This window comes from Spermophilus citellus (genome assembly GCF_964194105.1).
Source record: "Spermophilus citellus genome assembly, chromosome: 19".
NCBI classification, from domain to species: Eukaryota; Metazoa; Chordata; class Mammalia; order Rodentia; family Sciuridae; genus Spermophilus; species Spermophilus citellus.
In genome coordinates, this window is record NC_138201.1 from 16,258,317 (window position 1) to 16,280,727 (window position 22,411).

Here is a 22,411-nt window from a genome sequence, read left to right on the forward strand (position 1 = left end):
ACCAAGGGGCAACAGTGTGACCAGGGAGCTGGGAGATATCAGCTCAGGAGCCAAAGTCAGAGCCCTTCCTGCCTTTTCCCAAGCCGTGGGTGTGACCTTGGGCAAGTCCCTTCATCTCTGAGCCTCTGTGTCTCCTTCTGCAAGACGGGGTTCCAACCAGCACCCGCCTCTTAGGATGGTTGGGAGGATGCCTAAGGGCAGGCAGATGAAGCACCCCGCCCCATCCCAGCTGTCACTCAACCCAAGGAGAGGTTCTAAGAGAAGGATCCCCTCCCAACTCTGCATTAGCTTGTCATTTGTGCATTTGAAAGAGGGGCAGTGGCTAAAACAAACGCAAGTCCTGCAACAGGACTCTTCATTACGCGCCAGGAAATAGCAGTGGAACAAATGAACAGCCCCTGCCACCTAACATATTCATCAATATTTTGCATTTGGAAAGTATGAATGTGTGCACCTTGGGGAAAGTCTTTTTTTTTTTCCTATCTATTTGACCCCCTCCTGCAAACCCCGTTTGGATAATAAATACTGTCACCCGCGGCCTTTATGTCTGTTTCCCCACACAGCTGGCAAAATCCATTCACCTCCCCCATCGGGGATCAGAGAATAGGGGGTTAACACCCCAAGAAACCCCAAAGCGCCTCATTTGCATGCTGGCAAAGAAGCCAGCTGGCAGAGGAGTCTATTCCGTTTTGGAAGCGGAAAAAGGGTTCTGGATCCAGGCATTTGGCTGTTTCCAAGGCAGTAGAGAGAGCAGGGAGCCTGGTGATTTAGATGCAAGCAACCATTTTGTTTGCTTCTACAAACCTGTCTGAGCAAATCCAGCTCCAGAGATAGCAGACTTGTCCTGGGGTCCCCCAACACGGAGGGATATTTTGTTCTTTGCTGTTCCTAGGGGGCTGGAGGACAGAGTATAAAGCCATCAGCCAGAGAGAGAGACCTCAGATCCTGACAGTTCTGTCCCATGCAGGCAGGAGAGGGGTCAGGGAGACTCATTCATCGAACAAATAAAGACGATTGACAATAAATCAGGATTTTAACAAATGGGATTGCAGCATAGTATACGTTGTCTACTTTGGAAATCCTGTTGGATGAATGATTTGCTGTAAAAAGTTGATTTGATCTGTATCTTCCAGTAAATTCTACCATCCCCTTGTATGGACCACCTCTAGTTTAAGATAATGCTGGCATTCTGCCAAGGACTTTTTTCTCCACTGCTATCTTAAAAAAAAAAAAAAAACCTGCTAGCGATAGTCAGGTCATTTATTATAATATCTGTGCGGTACCAAGCATTTACTGTGTCTCAGGTATTGTTCTAACCACTTTCCTATTCTTTCATTTAATTCTAATAGCAGTCATGAAAGTAGATATTATCACCTCTATTTTAAACAGAGAGGTGAGGTGACTAACCTACAGTCCCACGGCATTGGATTGGTGGACTCCTTTTGCCTGCCCTATTGTAACTTATGACAAAGCAACCTCAAATCACCCCTTGACATCTCCACTGGAGGTTATTCCTAGGTTTTCTCATTGTTTGGGGGATTTAAGAAAATTTGCTCAACTACCTTGGCACACGCCTGTAATCTCAGCAGCCCGGATGAGACAGAAGGATCCCAAGTCCAAAGCAAGCCTCAGCAACTAAGCGAGGCCCTAGCAACTTAGGGAGACCCTGTCTCAAACATGCAAAATTAAAAGGGCTCGGGATATGGCCCAGTGGTTAAGTGCCCCTGGGTTCAATCCCTGGCACACACAAAAAAAATTGCTTATCCAAAATCTGATTTCCCAAATATGTAGTTGATTCTCTCTCTCTTTTAATTTTTCTGATTTATAATCATGTTTAATTGAATCAATTTAACTTAATTGAATATTAAGTGATTTACTGTGGAAGGATTAACAAAAAAGCAACTGTGGTGTAACATAAATCAGTATTTTAAGTATTATTAATAAAAGTCGGCATTATATTTCTTTCCATAACTTACTCTTATTTTCTTTCCTTTTATATGTTGGCTTAAACTCATTCAATAGACTGGTCATGTCTCTTTGTTTCTTCCTCCTTTCTTATCTTTAATTTTTAAAATACCTTTATTTAATTTATGTATATGTGGTGCTGAGGATTGAACTCAGTGCCTCACACACTCGAGGCAAGCGCTCCACCACTGAGCCACAACCCCAGCCCTTATATTTAATTTAAAAAAATTAGTGCATTGGAGCTATACATAATAATGGAGTTTATTTTGATATATTCATAAATGCATGTAGCATAGTTTTCTCCATCTTAATCCACGGTATTCTCCCCTCTTCCCTCCCCGATCTCCTTCCTCTACTCTATTGATCTTCAGTCTATTTATTTTTTAATTGATGCATTATAGTTATACATAAAATTGGACTGTGTTGTGATCTTCTCATGCCTGCACATAGCATAATTTGGTCAAGTTTAGCTGATTCTTGCCACGTAAGTGTTTTTGCTTTTATTAAAAAAAAAAAAAAAAGGTGTAGGGATACATACTATACAATTTTTTTCTTTTCAAACCGAAGTGAAGAAATCAGCAACAGCTGCTGGTAAAAGTGGGCATGGCTTTGAGTCTTATAAAATTAAAATCAGCTTTGTCTTGTGGGAAAATATTTCAGATGTTGGAATGTGACCCTTCAACCCTGAAAATTCACGGCCCCCTCGTCCTTGCAAAACACTCCACAGCAGTGTCTCTCTCAGACATTGTGTTTGTAATCCAACTGAGCCCTGATGTAAAGTTCAGTAGGATTGGTTGTCTTCCAAATATTAAAAGTGCAACACCGAATATGCTTCTCAAACTTTGAGAGTTTGACATGCCCCTAGGGAAGGGGCCACACTACCCTTGCCTGCCCTTCTTCTAACTTCTAGAGAAGGTGCTTTGTTGAGTGACTAAGACAGCAACTGAGCATGTTAGGATCACAAACTGAAGGCCATCAAGGGCCAGGCAGGTCATGCAAATGAGGAGAGAGGTCAGGGACAAAAGGATCTTAGTGGCAGGGCTTGGAATGAACAGGAAAACACGTGCTCACGCCCCTCTCTAAAACATGCAAATTCGAGTTTTAAAATTCGAAGCAGAGAGCCACTCAACTGGAACACATTTAGCCCAAAGGCTGCTGGTTTGAGATCCCTGGTGGCTCTTAACCGTGACCTTGTGTGATGCTGTTCCAAGGAGTTTATCTCTGGGGCTTGGGGGGGGGGGTGGGTTCCTTTATAGAATGTGAGAAGGGGAAATGGGGTTCTAGGTGTGAACCCTGGAGCTTCTGGGTGCGGTGGTGCAGCCCATTAACCCCAGCGACTCGGGAGGCTGAGGCAGGAGGATCTCAAGTTGGACATCAGCCTCCATTAACTTAGCAAGACCCTGTTTCAAAATTTAAAATAAATAAATAAATAAAAAGGGCTGGGGATGTAGCTCAGGGGTAAAGCGTCCCTGGATTCAATTTAAAAAAAAAGCTGTCCCAGGGTGCCCCTGTCATTGATGTGCTGTTCTGTGTTGCTGAGACAACGCTCCATGGGGGGCCATCTCAGTGACACGCATTCCACATGCATTTCTGCATGGGACTTATTAAAGGTCATCATTTAGTTCCACCAGCCCCGGCTGGTGGAATTATTTATTTTTTTTCCCAAACTTGAGTTCTTAAAGGGCCTTTATCGTAATGCCCTTCGGAGTGCTTCAGGCAGATCTTGAACATGACTGAACAGCTCTTAAAGCCCCGAGGGACTCTTAACGAGTGTGTTTTACAAGGCGAAGAGCCGGGTAGAATAATGCCAGGTGGTCATGATGTCACTCTTCTTTCCTGATCTGAATGAATCCTTTTTGGCCCTGTGAGCTCCAGAGGCATCCCCTGGAATCTAAGCCCCCTGGGAAGCTGGCACCAGCCGGAAGGCAGGCAGGGGAGAAGGATCCCAGAACAGGACCTCATGGGTGCAGAGGCAGAGACCCTCCACCAGAGCCCCTGTGGTCCAACTGGGCTCAGGCTCAGCACAGGGTTTGTCCTCAATAGATGCCTGAGCTGGTTTGGAGAGGCAGCTGTCTGCAAGGAAGGCAAAGACTGAGGGGCTGGTCCCCATGAACCCAGGCAAAACCAACAGAAGGGCGCCTTGCAGCCTGGGTTCAAATCCAAGCTCCTCATTGCTTCTACCGACCTCAGATTTCTCGCTGCTAAAAATTGGGCTCCCTGCCTCCTCCTGTTCTTAGGAAGATTGTACAGCAGGCAGGAAGTGAAAAGCATCCAATTTCCCCTCCTCCCTTTCTTTCCTTGGCTTTCTCTGGGTCTCATTCCCTCCCCAGCTCCATTTTCCTCCTCCAGCCTTCCTTCTCCACATCCTCTTCCCCTGGCCTCCGCCTCCCAGGCCTGCCTACTGCGCAGCCTCCTCTGACTCCCATCCCTCTCTACTCCTTTCTCCTCCGGATCCATCCCGGGTGTTGGCTCTGGCCTGAGACCTCCAGGTCCCTCCAGTCTGATCCCAGGAGGCTGATGGTCAGGATGGCAGTCGGGCTCCCTGGCTGGCACCCTGGAGGGCTGCAGCGCGGCCCCTAGGGTCAGCTGAGGAAGTGATCAGCACAAAACCACTTGGAAGGCGACTTCAGATCCTCTCGGAAAATCACGGCTCACTGCGCAAAAAGAAACGCATCCGAAGCCACGGACCGCGTCTCCTTCCCAACCCTAGGACCTCACTGTAGCATCTCAAATCAGCCCAGATGGGACTGATTGCTCCACGGGAATCAGTTGACGGCCACCCGTTGCAATTTCTGCTGCATTTCCCGAGAGCCTGTTGTTTAACACTTAGCAGCACAACCCTGATTTGGAGACCACAGCACAGCGGACCACCCAGGGCCGAACTCAGGGAGGTGCACCTGCCTCTAGCACTGCGCCAGCTGCCATCGGAGGACACCCAGCCTGTGCAACACCCAGTCCCCGTCTGTGCAGAGGCGGCTGGATAGCTAGGGAGCTGCTGTGACAGCAGTCAGAATGGAAGCCAGGGCATGTGGAGCCACCAAGCCTTCCTTGTCCCCGCTTGCAGCTCTGTTACAACAGCCTCCTCCCATCCCACCGCCCAGCCTCCATCTCCCCACAGCTGACAGGTGGCCTTGCCAAACAGGCATCACCCCAGCGTCCTGCCCCAGGGAAAGAACCGATGAGGAGCAAGAACCTTGCAATCAAGTTTCCTCCCTGTGGATCTGGGACCGCGGGCAGGTGGCTTCCAGCCCCTGGGTTCCTCTTCTGGGCAATGCCACGGTCCAGCAGTGAGGGGCACTGAACCGACTAAACACGTGGTGAATTTATGACGTCATCGATTCCCATTCTCATCACAGGATTGAATGCACCCCCCTGCCCCCCACATTCACAGTTCTTTACAGCCCCAGGCCTGCTCCCTCAGTCAACCCCAGAGTGCAGCCAAGCACACCTGGATCCTCACTGTCTCTCAACACGTCAGACATTTGCACCTGTTCCCACTGCCTGGCACAGAGCAGAAGCGGGTGAGGTTGTGGCTAGGAGTGAGGATTCTAGAACAGCTTCTCCAGCTCCGATTATGTGCCTCCGTTTACCTGTCACTAAAATGGGGGAGTACTGATAATAGCAGGTTAGTGGATACGAAGCATTTTGAAGGGGAGCCTAGCAGGTTAGAGTGTCCAGCTCACCTGCTGTCCTCTGAGTACTGGGGAAGAACTTCGAAGGTGCTTGTCAGGGGCCCCTCTTCCAACTGTCCTGAGAGCATGTGGGGGCTGACTCCCTGGAGGCGCACAGTGGAGGCAGGTTGGATTGGATTGAAAACTGTCATGACATAGTGAGGTGCTGCCTGGCATTGCAGGTACTTGGGGGGTCAGCACAGATGCTAGCAAGCCATGGATGGTGTGAGCGAGACAAAGAGGATGACTTAAGGGCTGCCAGGCCAGAATCTCAGGTGGCCTCACAGAGACTCCTGTGAACCAGCAGCAGGGGCACAGTGGTGCACACCTGAAATCCTGGTGACTTGGGAGGCTAAGGCAGGAGGATTGCAGATTGGAGGCCAGCCTCAGCAATTTAGCTCGACTTGTCTCTAAATACAAAATAAAGGGGGCTTGGGATGTGGCTCAGTGGTTGAGCACCCCTAGGTTCAATACCCAGTACACCCCCCAAAAAAGCAGCAGGGCTTTTCCTTGCAGGGTTTGTCCTGGAGAAAGCCTCCTGCCGCGGACGGGCCACTTGCACCCATCAAAGGTGAGGGGCCTGCAGAGCCCCCCATCAGAGCCATACACACAGCAGCCTAATTGCCTGGGTTTGAGTCTTGTTGCTCCTATCTTCTCCCTTAGAGACCTTTGACAAGCCACTTTAATCTCTGTACCTCAGTTTACCCATCACTAAGATGGGGCTGTATTGAATATCAAGTCATGGATAGGAAGCATTTTGGGAGGGCCCAGGCATGTTGGCGTGTCCAGCTCACGTCCTCTGGGTCCTCTGAGCTCTTCCGTTTCCTTCCCAGTTGTTGATAAAATACAAGGCATCCTCATCTGGATGCAGCTGCAGGAGACACAGAGCCCTGGAGTTACCACCATGGGGATGGGGCACAGGCATCCTGTGATTTAGAAGGTGATGCTGTTTCTGCCCTCGGGTGTTGGGGTGGGGGCAACCTTAGCTTCTCCATCATTGTGCTTTTGGGGGTGACCACCCTGCCCAGCCCTCAGAAGCTGAAAGCAGATTGGAAGAGCTGGAGCCTCGGCCTCTCCACTGGTCCCCGGGCAGGGGAGCCTGGCGAGCCACATGCTCATGGCTCTGCCACTTTGGTCCCACATGGCAGGCTCAGCTAGGTGACAAGGCCACATAGTCTAATGGCTTCAGAGAATTCACAAAAGCCAAGGGCCTAGGAAAGCAGGTGACTGTGAGTTGGAGGGCCTGGGTCAAGTCCTTGGGCAGGTCGTGTGGCCTCTCTGAAGCTCATATCATCTGCAAAATGGGAGAGTAATGATCGTTTTTGCTTCGGTGTATTTAGTGCTTACTGGGCTGGGCTTGGAGCTAGGAAGTTCACGCGCAATGTGAAGTGGTTTCTCTTGACCCTATTGATAAGGGAACAAAATCCTTGAGAGGGGAAAAAAATGTGAATTACTTGCAAGTCACAGTGAGAAGCTATGAAGAGCAAGCACCCTGCATAGGAGAGTAAGAAATGTACCTGAGTCTACAGGTACCTCTCAGGTGGGTCCAGGCAGCCCAGCCTTGCAGTGAGTTGTGGAGAGTCTTTCCTCCATCCCTTGAGTAAGAGCATGCAGTGGACTGGGAGTGGGGCAAGGAATAGGGAGTCTGGAAGGACCAAGGCATTCTTATGCTGTGTGGCATTGAGCCAGTTGCCAGCCCTCTCTGAGCCTTTTTCTTCATTTGTAAACTGCAGCCATCTTTAGCTGTTAATTGGCCCCCAGCCTTGCACACCGTTTTGCTACCACAAAGCCCTTGCACAGCCATTCAGCTCTTTGAATGGAAGCCGGAGCTGCCTTTTCCCCCCCCCTGCACTTCCTGTGAGCCAGGCTCTCCATGCTCACCAGCCCCTTCCCAGGCATCCTCTCCAAGGGCTATTCTGCAAAGTTCAAGGGTCCACATTTGCAGGAGAGGAAACTGATATCCAGCCCGTGCTTACATAGGGACAGGGGCCAAGCCCCGGGAAATACTCTGGGTCATCTTATCTCACAGTCAGAGCCTGCTACAGAACCTGGCTCCAAATCGGCTTCTGATTCTCTAGATCTGCAATCAGACCTCGGAGTCTTCATTCCTGGTAGGTGCCCTGGGGGACATGGATGCTGTCCCTGTCCCTTAGAGAACCACCCTTGGAGTAGCAAAGCCCTGAATTGCTAAGTCACATGGGACTCCTCCACCACAGCTGCAGGCTGACAGCCTCAGTTTCCTCATCTGCGAAGCCAGCGAAGCGCCTCTCGATTTGCAGGGACGCACGAGACCCAGTTGATAAAGCATCCGTGACGTGGCCCGGCACACAATAGGTGCTCAATAAATGCTGGCTCCTCTCCCTTGATAGGAGCTGGCGCGGGTTTGGGTACCCAACAGATGCTCACTAAAGCCTCGTTCGAGCAGAGCATTCTTCCCTCAAAGCAGAGAAAAGACTCCATTATGTTTTGGCTTGGCATGAAGCCAGACCCCATATTAAATTTTTTTTTCTGCCTTAAACCGCTGCATTTCAAAAAGAAATAAAGGCAAGTAGAGCGATTGCAGTCTGAAGCAAGGCTCTGTAATTTCTGTAATTACAGAACGGGAGCCAATCGGAGCGGGAGAGAGCTGGGCTTCCTCACCCAGGGTCTGCTCCCTTCCCTCCCCTCCCCCTCCTCCCCTCCCCCTTCCCTCCCCCTCCCCTCCCCCTCCTCCCCTTCCCCCTTCCCTCCCCCTCCCCTCCCCCTCCTCCCCTCTTCCTGGAGCCCCTCTGTCTCATGGCCCCCATCCTGTCCTGTGACAATACCAGCCCTGAGACTCAGGCCTTGGCCTTTCAATCTCTGCCTAGATCCCCACCCCACGCAGTCGCCTGTCCCTCTGATGCAATGGGACAGAGAGAGAGAAAGACTGTCCACACATTCCCCTTCTCCCTGGCCTGTCCCAGGGCTGGGCTGCTGACAGCCAGCCCACTAGCCAGGCCTGCAGGTCTCTGTCTCCAGAAGAGACCCCCCAGGCCCCTCCCCAGCACCTGGGCCCTGCCTGCCACCATCCAAGTCTCCATCATCTCTTGCCTGGATTCGAAAGCTTTTTTTTTTTTTTTTTTTTTTTTTTAAAGATAGAGTGAGAGGAGAGAGAGAGAGAGAGAGAGAGAGAGAGAGAGAGAGAGAGAGAGTTTTTTTTTAATATTTATTTTTTAGTTATCGGCGGACACAACATCTTTGTTTGTATGTGGTGCTGAGGATCGAACCCGGGCTGCACGCATGCCAGGCGAGCGTGCTACCGCTTGAGCCACATCCCCAGCCCAATTCTGAAGCTTTGAAGGCGCCTCTCTGCATCTATTCCTGCCCCCCAATGCAATCTTTTTGGGGCAGCCTGAGTGAAACTCCTCAGTCTAAGCCATATTTCCCATCCCTTTAGAAAAAAAGGCCCACCACCTCTGGCTAGCTCTATTCTCTCTGTGCGCTCCAGCCACCTGGACCATGCTGTCTTTCAAACACAAACGAGCTTTCTCCCGCCCCAGGGCCTTTGCACTTGCTGTTTTGCTGTCCTCTCTGCTGTACCTCCGAGTGTCATATTTCTGGCTCCTAATTCAAACTGAATTTTTTTCTTCCTTTTTTTTTGGATCTGGCCAAATAAAACAAGCCCAAGGGCCCATTTTGACCCATTTTGCCACTTCTGATCTGGGTCTTCCAAACTCCACATGTTTTCTTTTTCTCACAAAGCATCTCCTCATTCAGGGATCGGCAGAGGTGTTCTTTCTGCACGGTTCGGCCCCATTTTGAGCCATGGCTTTAGGACTCGGTCACAGAGCGTGCTTAGAGGAAGGATAGGGTGTCACGGGGATGTTTACCACCTCCCTGGCTCAAGTCTCTTCCACCCCTTCCCTCCACAACACTTTAATACATTTTTATTTTATTTTAAATTTTTTTGTAGTTGTAGATGGACAGAATGCCTTATTTTATTTATTTTATTTTTTTTATGTGGTGCTGAGAATTGAACCCAGTGCCTCATGCACACTAGGCAAGCGCTCTACCGCTGAGCCCCAGCCCAGCCCTAAAACATTTTTATTAATGTATTATATAAGTACAGAGGACAGTAGCAGTCCTTGTTAGGTACTGGTATCTGCAGATTTTGTTCGTGCATTTCCATCCACTGGGGATGCCCTTTCCCTTTTTGAAGGCAGATGGACTCCTATTCAACCTTCAAAACCCAGCTCCAATAGTCCTCACCTGGGATGCCTTCTCTGACTCAGTTAACTCCTTCCAGGCCCACACGGCCTTGCTCTTGTACTTTTTTTTCTTTTTTTAATATTTTTTTAGTTGTTGATAGACCTTTATTTTATTCATTTATTTATATGCGGTGCTGAGACTCGAACCCAGTGCCTCACACATGCTAGACAAGTGCTCTACCACTGAGCCCCAGCCCCAGGCCTTGTTCTTGTGCTTCTTGCAGCCCTTGAATCACAGGATATTATGGTGAGCTGTTGGGAGAAGTGTTTCCCCTTGGAGGCCGTGACATTGTGAAAGGCAGGGGCCTTGTCCTGTTAATCCTTAGGCTCTAATTGTCCCTACCAGCTCCATGCACGTGGTAGGCCCTCCATAAATATGCACAGAATGCATCTTGCTGCTGGCAAGTTGTCAATTTGCTGATGCAAACCCGTGGTGACCAGGGTGTAGCTCAGAATGCAAAACGCTTTCAAAACTGTTCTGCGGCCATTTCAGCCCTGAGCACGGGCTCAGTGAGGACCTGCTGGATGAATGAAGGCGTGAGTGAGTTGGTGACAGAGAAGAGGACTTGTCACTCATGGTCTTGTATTCACTGTGCCCTTTTGAATGTGGCTTATGGTGGAATTCAGTCCAGGGTGGTGTGTCAAGCACCCGGAGGAATGTGTGGGCAGATTCTCCATCTTCAGATGAGCAAGAATAGAAGACTCTGGAAGCAGATCAATCATCAGGAGGCAGGAAATGTTCTTCCCCCTGCTTTACCTGCAAGTCAAGAAGGGTCACAACCTGGCCCTGGCAAAGACATTACAGACACATATATCTCCTAGAGCTGTTCTGCAACACTGTCCCCGAGAGCCTCCAGGCACAGATCTGTGTCTCAGGAAAGGGGAAGTAACAACTTGCAAAGAGTTTTTTTTTTTTTTTTTTCTGGCTGGGCACAGTGGTGGGGCTCACCTGTAATCCCAGCAGCTCAGGAGGCTGAGGCAGGAGGATTGCAGGTTGGAGGCCAACCTCAGCAACTTAGCGAGGCCCTAAGCAACTCAGTGAGACCCTGTTTCAAAATAAAAAATAAATATTAAAAAGGGCTGGGGGGGTGTGGCTCAGTGGTTAAGCTCTCTGGGTTCAATCCCTGGTACCAAAAAAAAAAAAAAAAAAGTTTCTTCTGCCTCAGAGATAAGCAGAGACAAGGAATGTTCTAGAAAGACATTGCCTTTACCTGAACTTGCACACACCTCTGCTTTTCTGCCTGCAGATTTTCATAAGAAAGGGAAGTGACACATTAACTGGTATCAGCAATTAAAATTCCCAAATAGCTATGCTCTGGCCCTTCCTGAGATGCCCCTCGATGGAATTGAGGGCATTATGGTCATGACAATTCATGGATGACCTCGTCTCCCAGAAGGGTTCCACTTTTGCCTTTCCGCCATCTTCCCATGGACCCTTTTCTTTTTAACCAAATTATTTATAACAGAATCTTTCTTTGTTCTATTAACCAAACACACATGGGCACCACTCCTGGCTTGTGGCTGGCCCAGAGGGATGAATTGGTAGAAAGCCACCCAAAGAGATGAGGTATTTTTTCTTCACTTGTGTTCCCTATGGGGGACTCAAAGAATGATTCCCATTGGGGTTTTGAAAATGCTGAGAGACCTGAGTAGGAAGCCCTCGGTAAGTGTTAGCTGCTGTTATTATCATAATTGCTGGTGGCCTTCTGGGAATCGAGGCATGCTGGGTTGAAAACCACCAGCCCATACATCAATGGTAACAATCACAGTGACATAAATGGCTGAGATTTCCTAGGACCTAACTGGGTGACAGGCATTACTTAACATGCATCACATGCATGACGTCACTTAGTCATCGCATCCCTGGGAGGGAGACATGGTTATTATAATTCTCCCATTTCACAGAAGAGGATCAGCAAGGCAGGGTAACTCATCCAGCATTCCTAGGTGCTGGAGAGAGCCAGGCTCAGTCCCTGGCTCAGCACCGAGGTGATCCTGCTGCTGGGTAAGGGGAAGAGCCTTCTCAGTCCCGAATCCTCACAGAAGCATTGATTGTGTTCATTCGGGGTTTCAAGTCCTCTATCTTCATTTATGCTGCATTTTCTCAAAGGGAGAAACCATGCATGGGTGGGTGGCTCTTGCTAGTGGGTAATACATTTGGCTGAATCCAAATACATGTCCCCCTATTCTGGAAATCACACCAGGTATGTCCCCCTCACCCGGAGCTCTTCAGAACAGTCCCCATCTCTGATCCCTCAGGGCTTGGCACGAGGGGGTGTTGAGAAGAACTCATGACTGGGACTTGCCAGAGGGGCCAGGCAGAGATTCAAGATGGTACCAGGAACCTGAAATCCAGTGTCAGCAAGGATGTATGGCCAGGGGCGCTGCCTTAGTCCACTTTATGTTGCTATCACAAAATACCCCAGACTGGGTCATTTATGATGAACAGAAATGTGTTGGCTCCTGACTCTGGAGGGTGGGAAGTCCAAGATGGGGGAACCAGCGTCTGATGGGGACCTTCGTACTGTTTCATCTCATGGCAGGACAGCGAGAGCAAGAGAAAGTTAAAATTGCTTTTTGTAACAAACCCACTCTCATAAACAAGAATGACAATAATAAAATCCATTTAATGTACCCCATGACCTAATCACCTCTTGAATGTCCCACCTCTCGGCACTTGGCATGGGGATTAGCTTTCTAGTATATGAATTTTAGAGGACACTTTGACCCATGTTTTGTAAAATCCAAAAGCATAAGGAAATCTGGAACTGCACACCAGAATGCTTTCAAGACTCTGTCCCTGCATTTTGATCTCTGTTTTCTTCCTCCTCAGCCGACCAACTCTCTCTCCTACTCTGATAGGCAAAAGATGGCTGCCTCAGAGTTCCAGAGCCACTCTGAGCCTGCCCCTTCCTTAATCACATGCCAAAATCCCAGGGAAAAGATTTGATTGGTTAGCCTAAGTCAGGTGATCAGTCCCAGGCTGAGGTGATTGGATCAGTTGGAACAAATATGGCCGCTGGAATCCACAAGATGAGATGGTTGGAACAATTAAAGGCATTGTGGTCATGACAATTCATGGATGACCTCGTCTCCCAGAAGGGTTCCACTTTTGCCTTTCCGCCATTTCCTGAGGCTACTGTCGCCTGCATATCCCAAGGCTCCTTGGTGGACTTCAGGATCAGCTGCCTCCTACTCCCTCTATTCTTGAGCATGGGAGGAGGGCCCCTGGTCAGGCCCAGGACTCTCTCTGATGTGGCCATGCCCATGCTAGGATCTAGACGGGTGTCCAAGACAAGCCTGTGGGCCGTGGAGGATCTCAGACTGAGCGGGCGATCCCTGAGGACAAGAAGCAGGGGTGGCAGCACAGTATGGATTGGCCGAAGGTGCTCTGGGTCTCCGTGAACCCTAAGAGGAGACGATGGTGTTTGGTAATGGGTACTGCATGTGAGGGGCTGGAGGGTGAGTGCACAGAAAACTGGGGGTCCCCTTTGGGGCAGAGCCAAGGGGAGGAGGTCATCTGGGTCAGGACACAAGGCCCAAGGCCCGCAGCCACACATTGCTTTGGCTTAACTACATCTGAGAATCCACAGGGCAGTGCTTCCTCCACGTGCTGCAATCGGTTCCGAGGGTTCCATAAGTTTATTTTGCCATTTTATTAATTAAACTAGATGGTTGCCGGGTGTGGTGGTGGTGCAGGCCTGTAATCCCAGCAGCTTGGGAGGCTGAGGCAGGCTCAAGTTCAAAGCCAGCCTCGGCAAAAGTGAGCCACTAAGCAACTCAGTGAGACCCTGTCTCTAAATAAAATGCAAAATAGGGCTGGGGATGTGGCTCTCTGGGCAAGTGCCCCCGAGTTCAATCCCTGGTACCAAAACCCAACAATGACAATAACAAAACCCACTTCTTTGGAACATTCTAGAAAAGCTCAAAGAAGAAAACCAAATATCACTCAAAATTGAGTCACTGTTGACATCTTTGGGTAATTCCTGCCCGTGTGGTTATTTTTGTTTGTTTCTGTTTGTCTTAATGACCAGATCTGGTGCAAGGACAAAAACAGGATCATTAAGAAAACAAGTTTTCAAAATCTGCTTATCTCATTCCGCAACACTCTTCCCCCATGTTCTTACATGCTCTTGTATAACATTTCTGCAAATTCTGGATGGAGGATAGAGAAAAAATATCAGCTAGATTAAACTTTAAGCTGGGCACCATGGCACATGCCTGTAATCCCAGCGGCTGGGGAGGCTGAGGCAGGAGGATTACAGGTTCGAGGCCAGCTTCAGCAACGTAGTGAGCAATCTAGTGAGACCCTGTCTCAAAATAAAGAATAAACAGGGCTGGGGATGTGGCTCAGTGGTTGAGTGCCCCTGGGTTCAATTTTTAATATATTAAAAAAGAAAGAAAAATATCAGCTGCATTCATTGACTCCTAGTGGGGCCTGAGGACCTGCAGCCTCTTTGTTGGTTTCTCTTTTCCTTCTGATAAAATTATGGAACATCTTCCTCACACGCCCTCGCGCCCACCTCCACGGCTGTCCTATGTCCTGCATGTTCCCAGCACGCTGTGGGCCAGTTCCATGCTGCAGTCCCCTGGCTGGGGACGCTCCGCAGACACATGCACAGCCCAGATCTCCTGGCAGCATCCTGTCCCCCAGCTACCCTCTGCCTGAAGCTACCCTCAGCCCTGCCTGTGCCTTTACCCTCTCTCCTCTCCCCCTTTTTATTTGCTTTGTAGGTTTTCTCCAGCAGAGGGAGCCATTTTGGATCTGACCCACCATAAAAAACCACCAGGTAAAGTCCACCCACCCAGCCAGGCAGGGGAATGACACCCTTGCAGCCAGAAAAGCTCATTTTTTTTCACCACAACTTTGCTAGCCAGAGAGATTTGACCCTGTTTTCTAGGTGGGGAAACTGAGGTTCAGAGCCATCAAGAAAAGCATGCAATGGGAGTATTGAGTAAAAGTACTAAGTCACAGTACTCCAGCGGGGTCAGGCAGACAGGAGATTGGAACTCAGGACTGGTCTGAGTCTGGCTTTGTACTCTTGTCCTCTACCCCATGCTCCCTTTGAATTTAAAGAAATGGGAAGGGCGCAGAGTGTGGGTAGGACACCAATTTTTTAGGGGCTAAAAAAATCTCATCGAAGCCAGTGGACCTTTCTCAGTTGAGAGACAGAGACTGGGCCTCCTGTGTAGAAATCTCCACTTACAGACTTTCTTGAAAGTGCAGACTCAGGGCTTCTCCACAACCCAATAAAGGATGTATTATTGTTATCCTTATTTTGAAAGCTAGGGAGAGTGGGGCACAGAGAGGTTGACAAGCTTACTCAAAGTCACACAGCTCAGAAGCAGTAAAGTGGGTTATGCACAGGTCTCAGCACCTCAAGACCCTACCACTCCCCCACCACCTGCAGCCAGGACACCTCTGCATGCAGCCCTAGCGGGAGCTCCTCCGCTCCTTGCCCTGATCACGGTGACCTTGTGGCAGAACAAATCCCCTAACCGCATCTTTGGAGGCCAAGATGAGGATCTTATCACTGAATCTTATCACTTACCTTTGCTTAAACCCCCCCAGAGTAACCTTCAGCCGCAAAGCTGTTGTCCACGTGGACCGGGGCCGACATCGCACGTCCATCCGCCAGGACCCCCGTGTCCAGATTCAGAGACATGGCCACCAATGGCAGCAAGCTGGCCGATGGGCAGATCTCCACGGAAGTCAGCGAGGCCCCCATGGCCAACGACAAGCCCAAGACCCTGGTGGTGAAAGTGCAGAAGAAGGCCGGGGACCTTCCCGACCGGGACACGTGGAAGGGCCGCTTCGACTTCCTCATGTCCTGCGTGGGCTATGCCATCGGCCTGGGCAATGTCTGGAGGTTCCCCTATCTCTGCGGAAAAAATGGTGGCGGTAGGTGGTGGCCTGGTGATCTCCCAGCTGGGACGGGACCCACAAGAGAGGGTCCCGCTTAGGCATTTTCTGGGTCATTCTTAGCGGGAAAGGCTCCCTGAAGAATCCAAATCCTGAAGAATCCTATTTCTTGCTTCATGACATCTAAAGTCCATCTTTTTTTTTTCTTTTTGGTACTAGGAATTGAACCCAGGGGTCCTTTACTACTAAGCTACATTCCAATCCCTTTTAATTAATTTATTATTTTTTAAAATTTTGCAACAGGGCCTCGCTAAGTTGCTGAGGCTGGCCTCCAACTTAGGATCCTCCTGCCTCAGCCTCCTGAGCTGCTGGGGTCACAGACATGTGCCCGCCATGCCTGGCCCTCATCTCTCTCTCTCTCTCTCTCTCTCTCTCATTTTTTTTTAAATTTTAGCTATGGACACAATAACTTTATTTTGTTTATTTTTTTATGTGGTGCTGAGGATTGAGCCCAGTGCCTCACACGTGCTAGGCAAGGGTTCTACCACGGAGCCACCACCCCAGCCCCTCTCATCTTTTAATTTAAAAAACAACAGGGATATATTTTGAGCAAAGGACACCCTTTAGCTTCCGGGTGGCTTTGGATGCTGCTTTGGAGGCAGGGTATAAGGAAATCCTGGTGGGGTTCCCTCTGAGACAGGTTCCCCAAAGCCTCAGGGCCATGAGCGTGTGTCTTCTCCATTCCGCAGGGGCCTTCCTCATTCCCTACTTCCTGACACTCATCTTCGCGGGGGTCCCCCTCTTCCTGCTGGAGTGCTCCCTGGGCCAGTACACATCCATCGGGGGCCTGGGCGTGTGGAAGCTGGCCCCCATGTTCAAGGGTAAGTGTGCAGAGCGGGGCGCTGGGGACGTGCCTTTGCCCCTGCCTGCAGCCTATGGGACCAACACCCCCAGCCCCTCTGCCAAGAGGGAGCGGCTCTGTGCACATCTGAGCAGAGTGGCATCCATGGCAAGGGGCCTAGTGACACCTGATATCACTTATGGAACATGTGTTTACCATGCCTTGGATCCCACCTGCCGCCAGCCTGTACCGGGCCCTGGCACCGGTACATGTGACCTCCCGCCAGTCACTGCCTCTCTCCTAGTCTCAGTGTCCCCCATAAGGCCCAACTCCAAGGTCAGTCATGTCCCCCGTGCTGTGGAACAGGCCGGGCAGCGGCTCTCAGGACTGTACGCAGTGGAGGTGGTGACCGTGTCTTCTGTCCCCAGGTGTGGGACTTGCCGCCGCTGTACTGTCCTTCTGGCTGAACATCTACTACATCGTCATCATCTCCTGGGCCATCTACTACCTGTACAACTCCTTCACCACGGTGAGTGGCCCCTTTCGCCTCTGGCTCCCGCAGGGGACCAGACCCCAAGCGCATCCTGTGTCCACTGGGACCACCCACCATTCTGCAGGCAGAGCCATTCCTCAAGGGATCAAGGGAGTGGTTTGGCTTCTGTAGCCCACGTCCTCCCTGCAGTGGTGAAGCACTGGGCACTGGGCACTGAGCACCTTCTCTGGCTAGGAGCCTTGGTGGGGGCCAACATCAAATCCTCCAGACACACCCCCAAAGAATTGGTAACAGAGTCACAAAAGAGACCCAGAGAAGTGTCTCTACACCCCAGTTCTCAGCAGCGTTATCCCGGCAGCCAGCAGGCGGGAGCAACCCACCTGTCCATCAGTGACGAACAAGGGAACAAAACGTAGCCCATCTGTTCAGTGGAATAGCAGGCAGCCTTTTTTAAATATTAAGGGAATTCTGACGCCTGCTCCAAGATGAGCCTTCAGGATGGTATATTAAGTGACAGAAGCCATCACCAAGGGACAAATGCTGTCTGATTTCCCTTATCTGAGGTCCATAGTGTCATCACACATGTAGAGATGAAAAGTAGGATGGACGCTGCCAGGAACCAGGGAAGGGAATGGGGACTTCACCGTACAATGGGGATGAAAAGAATTCTGGAGATGGGTGGTGGTGACGGGAGCACAATATTTTGGATATATTTAATGTCACTGCACTTAAAATGATCATGATGGGCCAGGTGCAGTGGTGCACACCTGTCATCCCAGCGGCTGGGGAGGCTGAGGCAGGAGGATCACTAGTTGGAGGCCAGCCTCAGCAATTCAGCAAGGCCCTAAGCAACTCGGAGAGACCCTGTCTCTAAATAAAATATAAAAAGGGATGGGGATGAAGCTCAGTGGTTAAGCATCTCTGGGTTCAATCCCCAGTACTGAAAAAGAAAAAGAAAGAAATCATCAACATGGTATATAATATTCTGTGACATGTATTTTACCACAGAAGTTGGAAAAAAAAATCCAAACTGAACCCACCGCATGAGGTTGTTGTGAAGGTTAAGAAGCAAATACTTGCCAAGTGCCTAAAGCCAGCCCTGGCAGAGAGCAAGCGCTGTGCTCTCATTGTCACCATGCAGAGAATCAAACAGAGAGGTCTTCTGCCCAAGGTCACATAGCTGGGAAGTGACTTCAGGGTGGACACAGCATCTTGACAGTATAGCTCAGAAGGCTGGTTCTCAGAGTGAGCAGAGTGAGGTTGAGATTTGGGCTCTGACACTTAGTAGCTGTGTGATCTCCAGCAAATCGCTGCCCCCCTCTGATCTATCAAATGGGAATCACAGGGCTATCCTGCCTCCCAAAGCTGCTGAAAAGGAGAGGTGGGATGATGGCTCTGAGGAGGCTCAGGGGACAGTTGAGGGTGGATAAGATGAGTGGGACCCTTTTGCTAGCCCTCGGGGGCTTGTCGAGCTTTGTCCTCATGACTCTGTCCTTGCAGACACTGCCCTGGAAACAGTGTGACAACCCCTGGAACACGGACCGCTGCTTCTCTAACTACAGCATGGTCAACACCACCAACATGACCAGTGCCGTGGTGGAATTCTGGGAGTGAGTGTGGGACCGTCCATGGGGGACAGGGAGGGCAGGTTGGCAGGGCCTTGCAGCCAAGGCACCCTCCAAAGAGTAATGCAAGCCAGATGCGGTGGTGCACACCTGTCATCTCAGTGCCTCGGGAGGCTGAGGCAGGAGGATTGCAAGTTCCAAGCCAGCCTCAGCAAAAGTGAGGCTCTAAGCAACTCAGCGAGACCCTGTCTCTAAATAAAATACCAAAAAAAAGGGCTGAGGATGGGGCTCAGGGGTTAAGCGCCATTGGGTTCAATCCCTGAGACCCCAGTCCCACCAAAAAAAAAAAAAGAGTATTGCAGGAACTGGGTGACAGTGGTACTTCCAGAGGTGTGGGCAGGGCACAGGGAGCTCAAGGCATTTCTTCCTCTAGAGGGCGCCAGACTGTGAAGGGGCCATTTGACATGACCAATGGTCTCCAGCAAAAAAACCCTTATTGGACAAAGCCACAGTCCAGCAGGGAGGGTAACTCCCCTGATCTCTCTCTCCTCCTGTCCCCCCATATCCTGCCAGGGCCTCCCCTTCATCAACCCAATCAGAAACCTGAGGGCAACGGGACATCCCCCGCCCCAGTGTAGCAGTCAGCCTCTTGGGGCACAGTGCAGGTTAGAGAAGATCACAGAGTGTGGATGCAGAGGGATAAATGGAAGGGAATGACCCACCTAGCCCAAAGGGTCACCGGAGAGGTTGGCAACCCCTGGGTTCATCTCATTTTTTTTTTTGAGTTGTAGATGGACACAATAATTTTATTCTATTTATTTATTTATTTATTTATTTTTTAAAGAGAGAGGAGAGAGAGAGAGAGAGAGAGAGAGAGAGAGAGAATTTTTTTAATATTCATTTTTTATTTTTTTTTTTTTATTGGTTGTTCATAACATTACAAAGCTCTTGACATATGATATTTCATACATTAGATTGAAGTGGGTTATGAACCCCCAATTTTACCCCAAATGCAGATAGCAGAATCACGTCGGTTACACATCCACAATTTTACATAATGCCCTAATAGTAATTGCTCGGCGGACACAACATCTTTGTTGGTATGTGGTGCTGAGGATCGAACCCGGGCTACACGCATGCCAGGCGAGTGCGCTACCGCTTGAGCCACATCCCCAGCCCATATATTTATTTATTTTTATGTGGTGCTAAGGATCAAACCCAGGGCCTCACACATGCTAGGCAAGTGCTCTACCACTGAGCCACCACCCCAGCCCTGGGTTCATCTCTTTGGCATAAAGGAAGCCCCTGTGATGGGCATCTTTGAAGGATCTGGGAGCAACTCAGAAAGTTCTGGAACGCCGGGCATAAGCTATTCCCAGCAGGTGTCCTCAGTACAAGCAGTGCCTAGTCTCTTTTTTTAAAAAAATATTTTATTTTTTAGTTGTAGTTGGACACAATACCTTTATTTTATTTTTATGTGGTGCTGAGGATGGAACCCAGGTCCTCGCACGTGCTAGGCGAGCGCTCTGCCACTGAGCCACAACCCCAGCCCAATGTCTAGTCTCTTTGCCATGCGATGTCCTTGAGAGTCACTTTCCTCATGAATAAAAACCAATTCTGCTCTGGCTGGTCCTGCTCACCAGCATCTCCCATGTGGCGGTCTCTCAAACACGTTTGCAGGCTTCATTCCAATGCTGGTGATGAGAATCCATCAGCGCCGAGTCCCAGTTCCCCAGATGTTGGAGACTGAACACCCCAAGAAATGCCGAGGCAAGCGTGGAAAGCAAGTTTTATTTAAAGGATAGAATAGAGATAGACTTCTCCACAGTAAAGGGGCGCCAGAGCTGGGTGTCCTGCCCCTTTTATAGGTTTTAGATTTTCTTTGTCCTCATGCCCTTTTTCTAGTGACCAACAGGTGGGCCAAAAGGTGGGGAAGGAAGCCTTTTAGGGGTACCCTTCCATGTCTGCCCAAACAGGCAGGAAAGGAGCCACACAGGAGGTACTGCATTAACTCATTAACGACTTCTTGGGAGGAACAGTTCCCGGTAGGCAGGTAACCTTGGCAACAGGTGGAGGAGGAGGGGGACGGGCTCTGGAGGTATTAGCATTTGATTTCCTTTCCTTTCCAACCAGCCCCCTTCTCTCCTATGTGACCCAATCATTTATAAATTTACATTGACTATCCTTTTGTCCCCCGACTTCAATTCAACCTTTTATTCCTTAAACATTTCTTGAGTACCTACTATGTGCCAATGTGATCGTAGACCCAAGTACGCAAACAGGCAACAGCAGTGTCAGGTGATGGGGGCCATGGGGAGGGACACACGGGAGCCCCAGGGAAGAGGTTGGACCAATCATGGCGTTGGTAAGGCAGGTGATGGCAGAGGACAGAGTGGGTCGGGAGGTGCAGATAGCAGGCTGAGTACAGATGGGGATTCAGCCTGATGGGGTGCGGGAGGGAGCTGTTGGTAAGTGCTGAGACCAGAGGGGGAAGCAGGGGCCGGCTCATAAGACCTTGAGAGGCCTCCAGGGAGTGAGTGTTTTATTCTGGAAAACAAAAGGGAGCTCTTCTTTGCAGGATTTTAAGCAGGAAGTTGACATGGTCAAACTTGCAGTTTAGAAGGATCCCTGGGGCCGCAGTAGTGGCAGAGTGAAAGCAAAGGTTGGGTCCCCCAGGAGGCCACTGTGGCCCCAGGTCCAGGTGAGCAATTATGGCTGCTGAACTAAGGCCCCGCAGGTCTTGCTCTCTTTGACCTCTTCACCAAACAGCGCTTCTCTAGTTATTTCTGTAACAATCTTCATCGTCTCCATCCAAATTGCAGGGATCAGCAGGTCTGCTCTTTCCCCCGGGAGGATATTGTCTGTGCTCATGCCCTGGGCACCCCAGGGTCCCTCCAGCTCCCTCTGACCCACATGACTTCTCTCTTCTGTTCCACCAGGCGCAACATGCATCAGATGACAGACGGGCTGGACAAGCCAGGTCAGATCCGCTGGCCGCTAGCCATCACCCTGGCCATTGCCTGGATCCTTGTGTATTTTTGTATTTGGAAGGGTGTCGGCTGGACCGGAAAGGTAGGGGATGTGGGTGCAAAGAGGGGATGGAGGGACGGGACTGGAGAGGATCTGTATCCTGGGCATGGATGAGTGCTTTCCCCGGAGCCCCATCTAACCTTGAGTGAAGCAGGTTCTTTTAGCTCTCTGGGGCTCAGTCTCCTCTGTAGAATGAGAACTATAAGATCCCCCACCTTCTAGATCAATTGTGAGCATTGAAAGAAGAGATGCAAGTCAGGCCCTAGTATAGCATCAGCCTCACCCTGAATCCCATGAGATTCCACTGGGACTGGTGGCCATCACAGAACAGGAGAGAAAAGTTGCTCAAGGATTACTGAACACACTTTTCCTGAGCATCTACTTTGTGCCAAGCTTTATCCTCGGCGCTGAGTCCTCAGAGATAAAAAGTTCACATTCTGACTCAGGGACAGACATATGAATAGTTAATGACTCAGGCTCTGTATTCTAGTCCTGAGTTTGGATTCTGACTTGGTTATCTGTGGGTCCTGTGACCTCAGGCAAAACACATTACCTCTCTGAAACTCAATTTCCTGTTCTGTAAAATTGAGCTAATAAAGATACCCATTGATTAGTTTGTTACGAGAATCAAAGGAGCTGGTGATTCTGCAAAGCAAAATCTCCAACAAAGGAGATTGTCATTCATTTCGTTTTATAAGAATTTTTGTTTATAAAGAATTTAACCTTTATTTTATTTGTTATTGTTGTTGTTGTTTAT

The 22,411-nt window shown here is 49.8% G+C and overlaps 1 protein-coding gene across 1 annotated transcript in view; it reads left to right on the plus strand.

Annotated features, from left to right (window-relative positions):
• SLC6A1 (solute carrier family 6 member 1) overlaps positions 1-22,411 on the plus strand; it is a 43,619-nt gene that overhangs the window by 9,100 nt on the left and 12,108 nt on the right. The window contains exons 2-7 of the mRNA XM_081276142.1: positions 14,597-14,652; positions 15,435-15,764; positions 16,475-16,606; positions 16,995-17,095; positions 18,560-18,669; positions 21,564-21,696. Of these exons, the coding sequence (XP_081132268.1) occupies positions 15,527-15,764; positions 16,475-16,606; positions 16,995-17,095; positions 18,560-18,669; positions 21,564-21,696 (714 nt within the window). The 5' untranslated portion in view covers positions 14,597-14,652; positions 15,435-15,526. The remainder of the gene's footprint in view (positions 1-14,596; positions 14,653-15,434; positions 15,765-16,474; positions 16,607-16,994; positions 17,096-18,559; positions 18,670-21,563; positions 21,697-22,411) is intronic.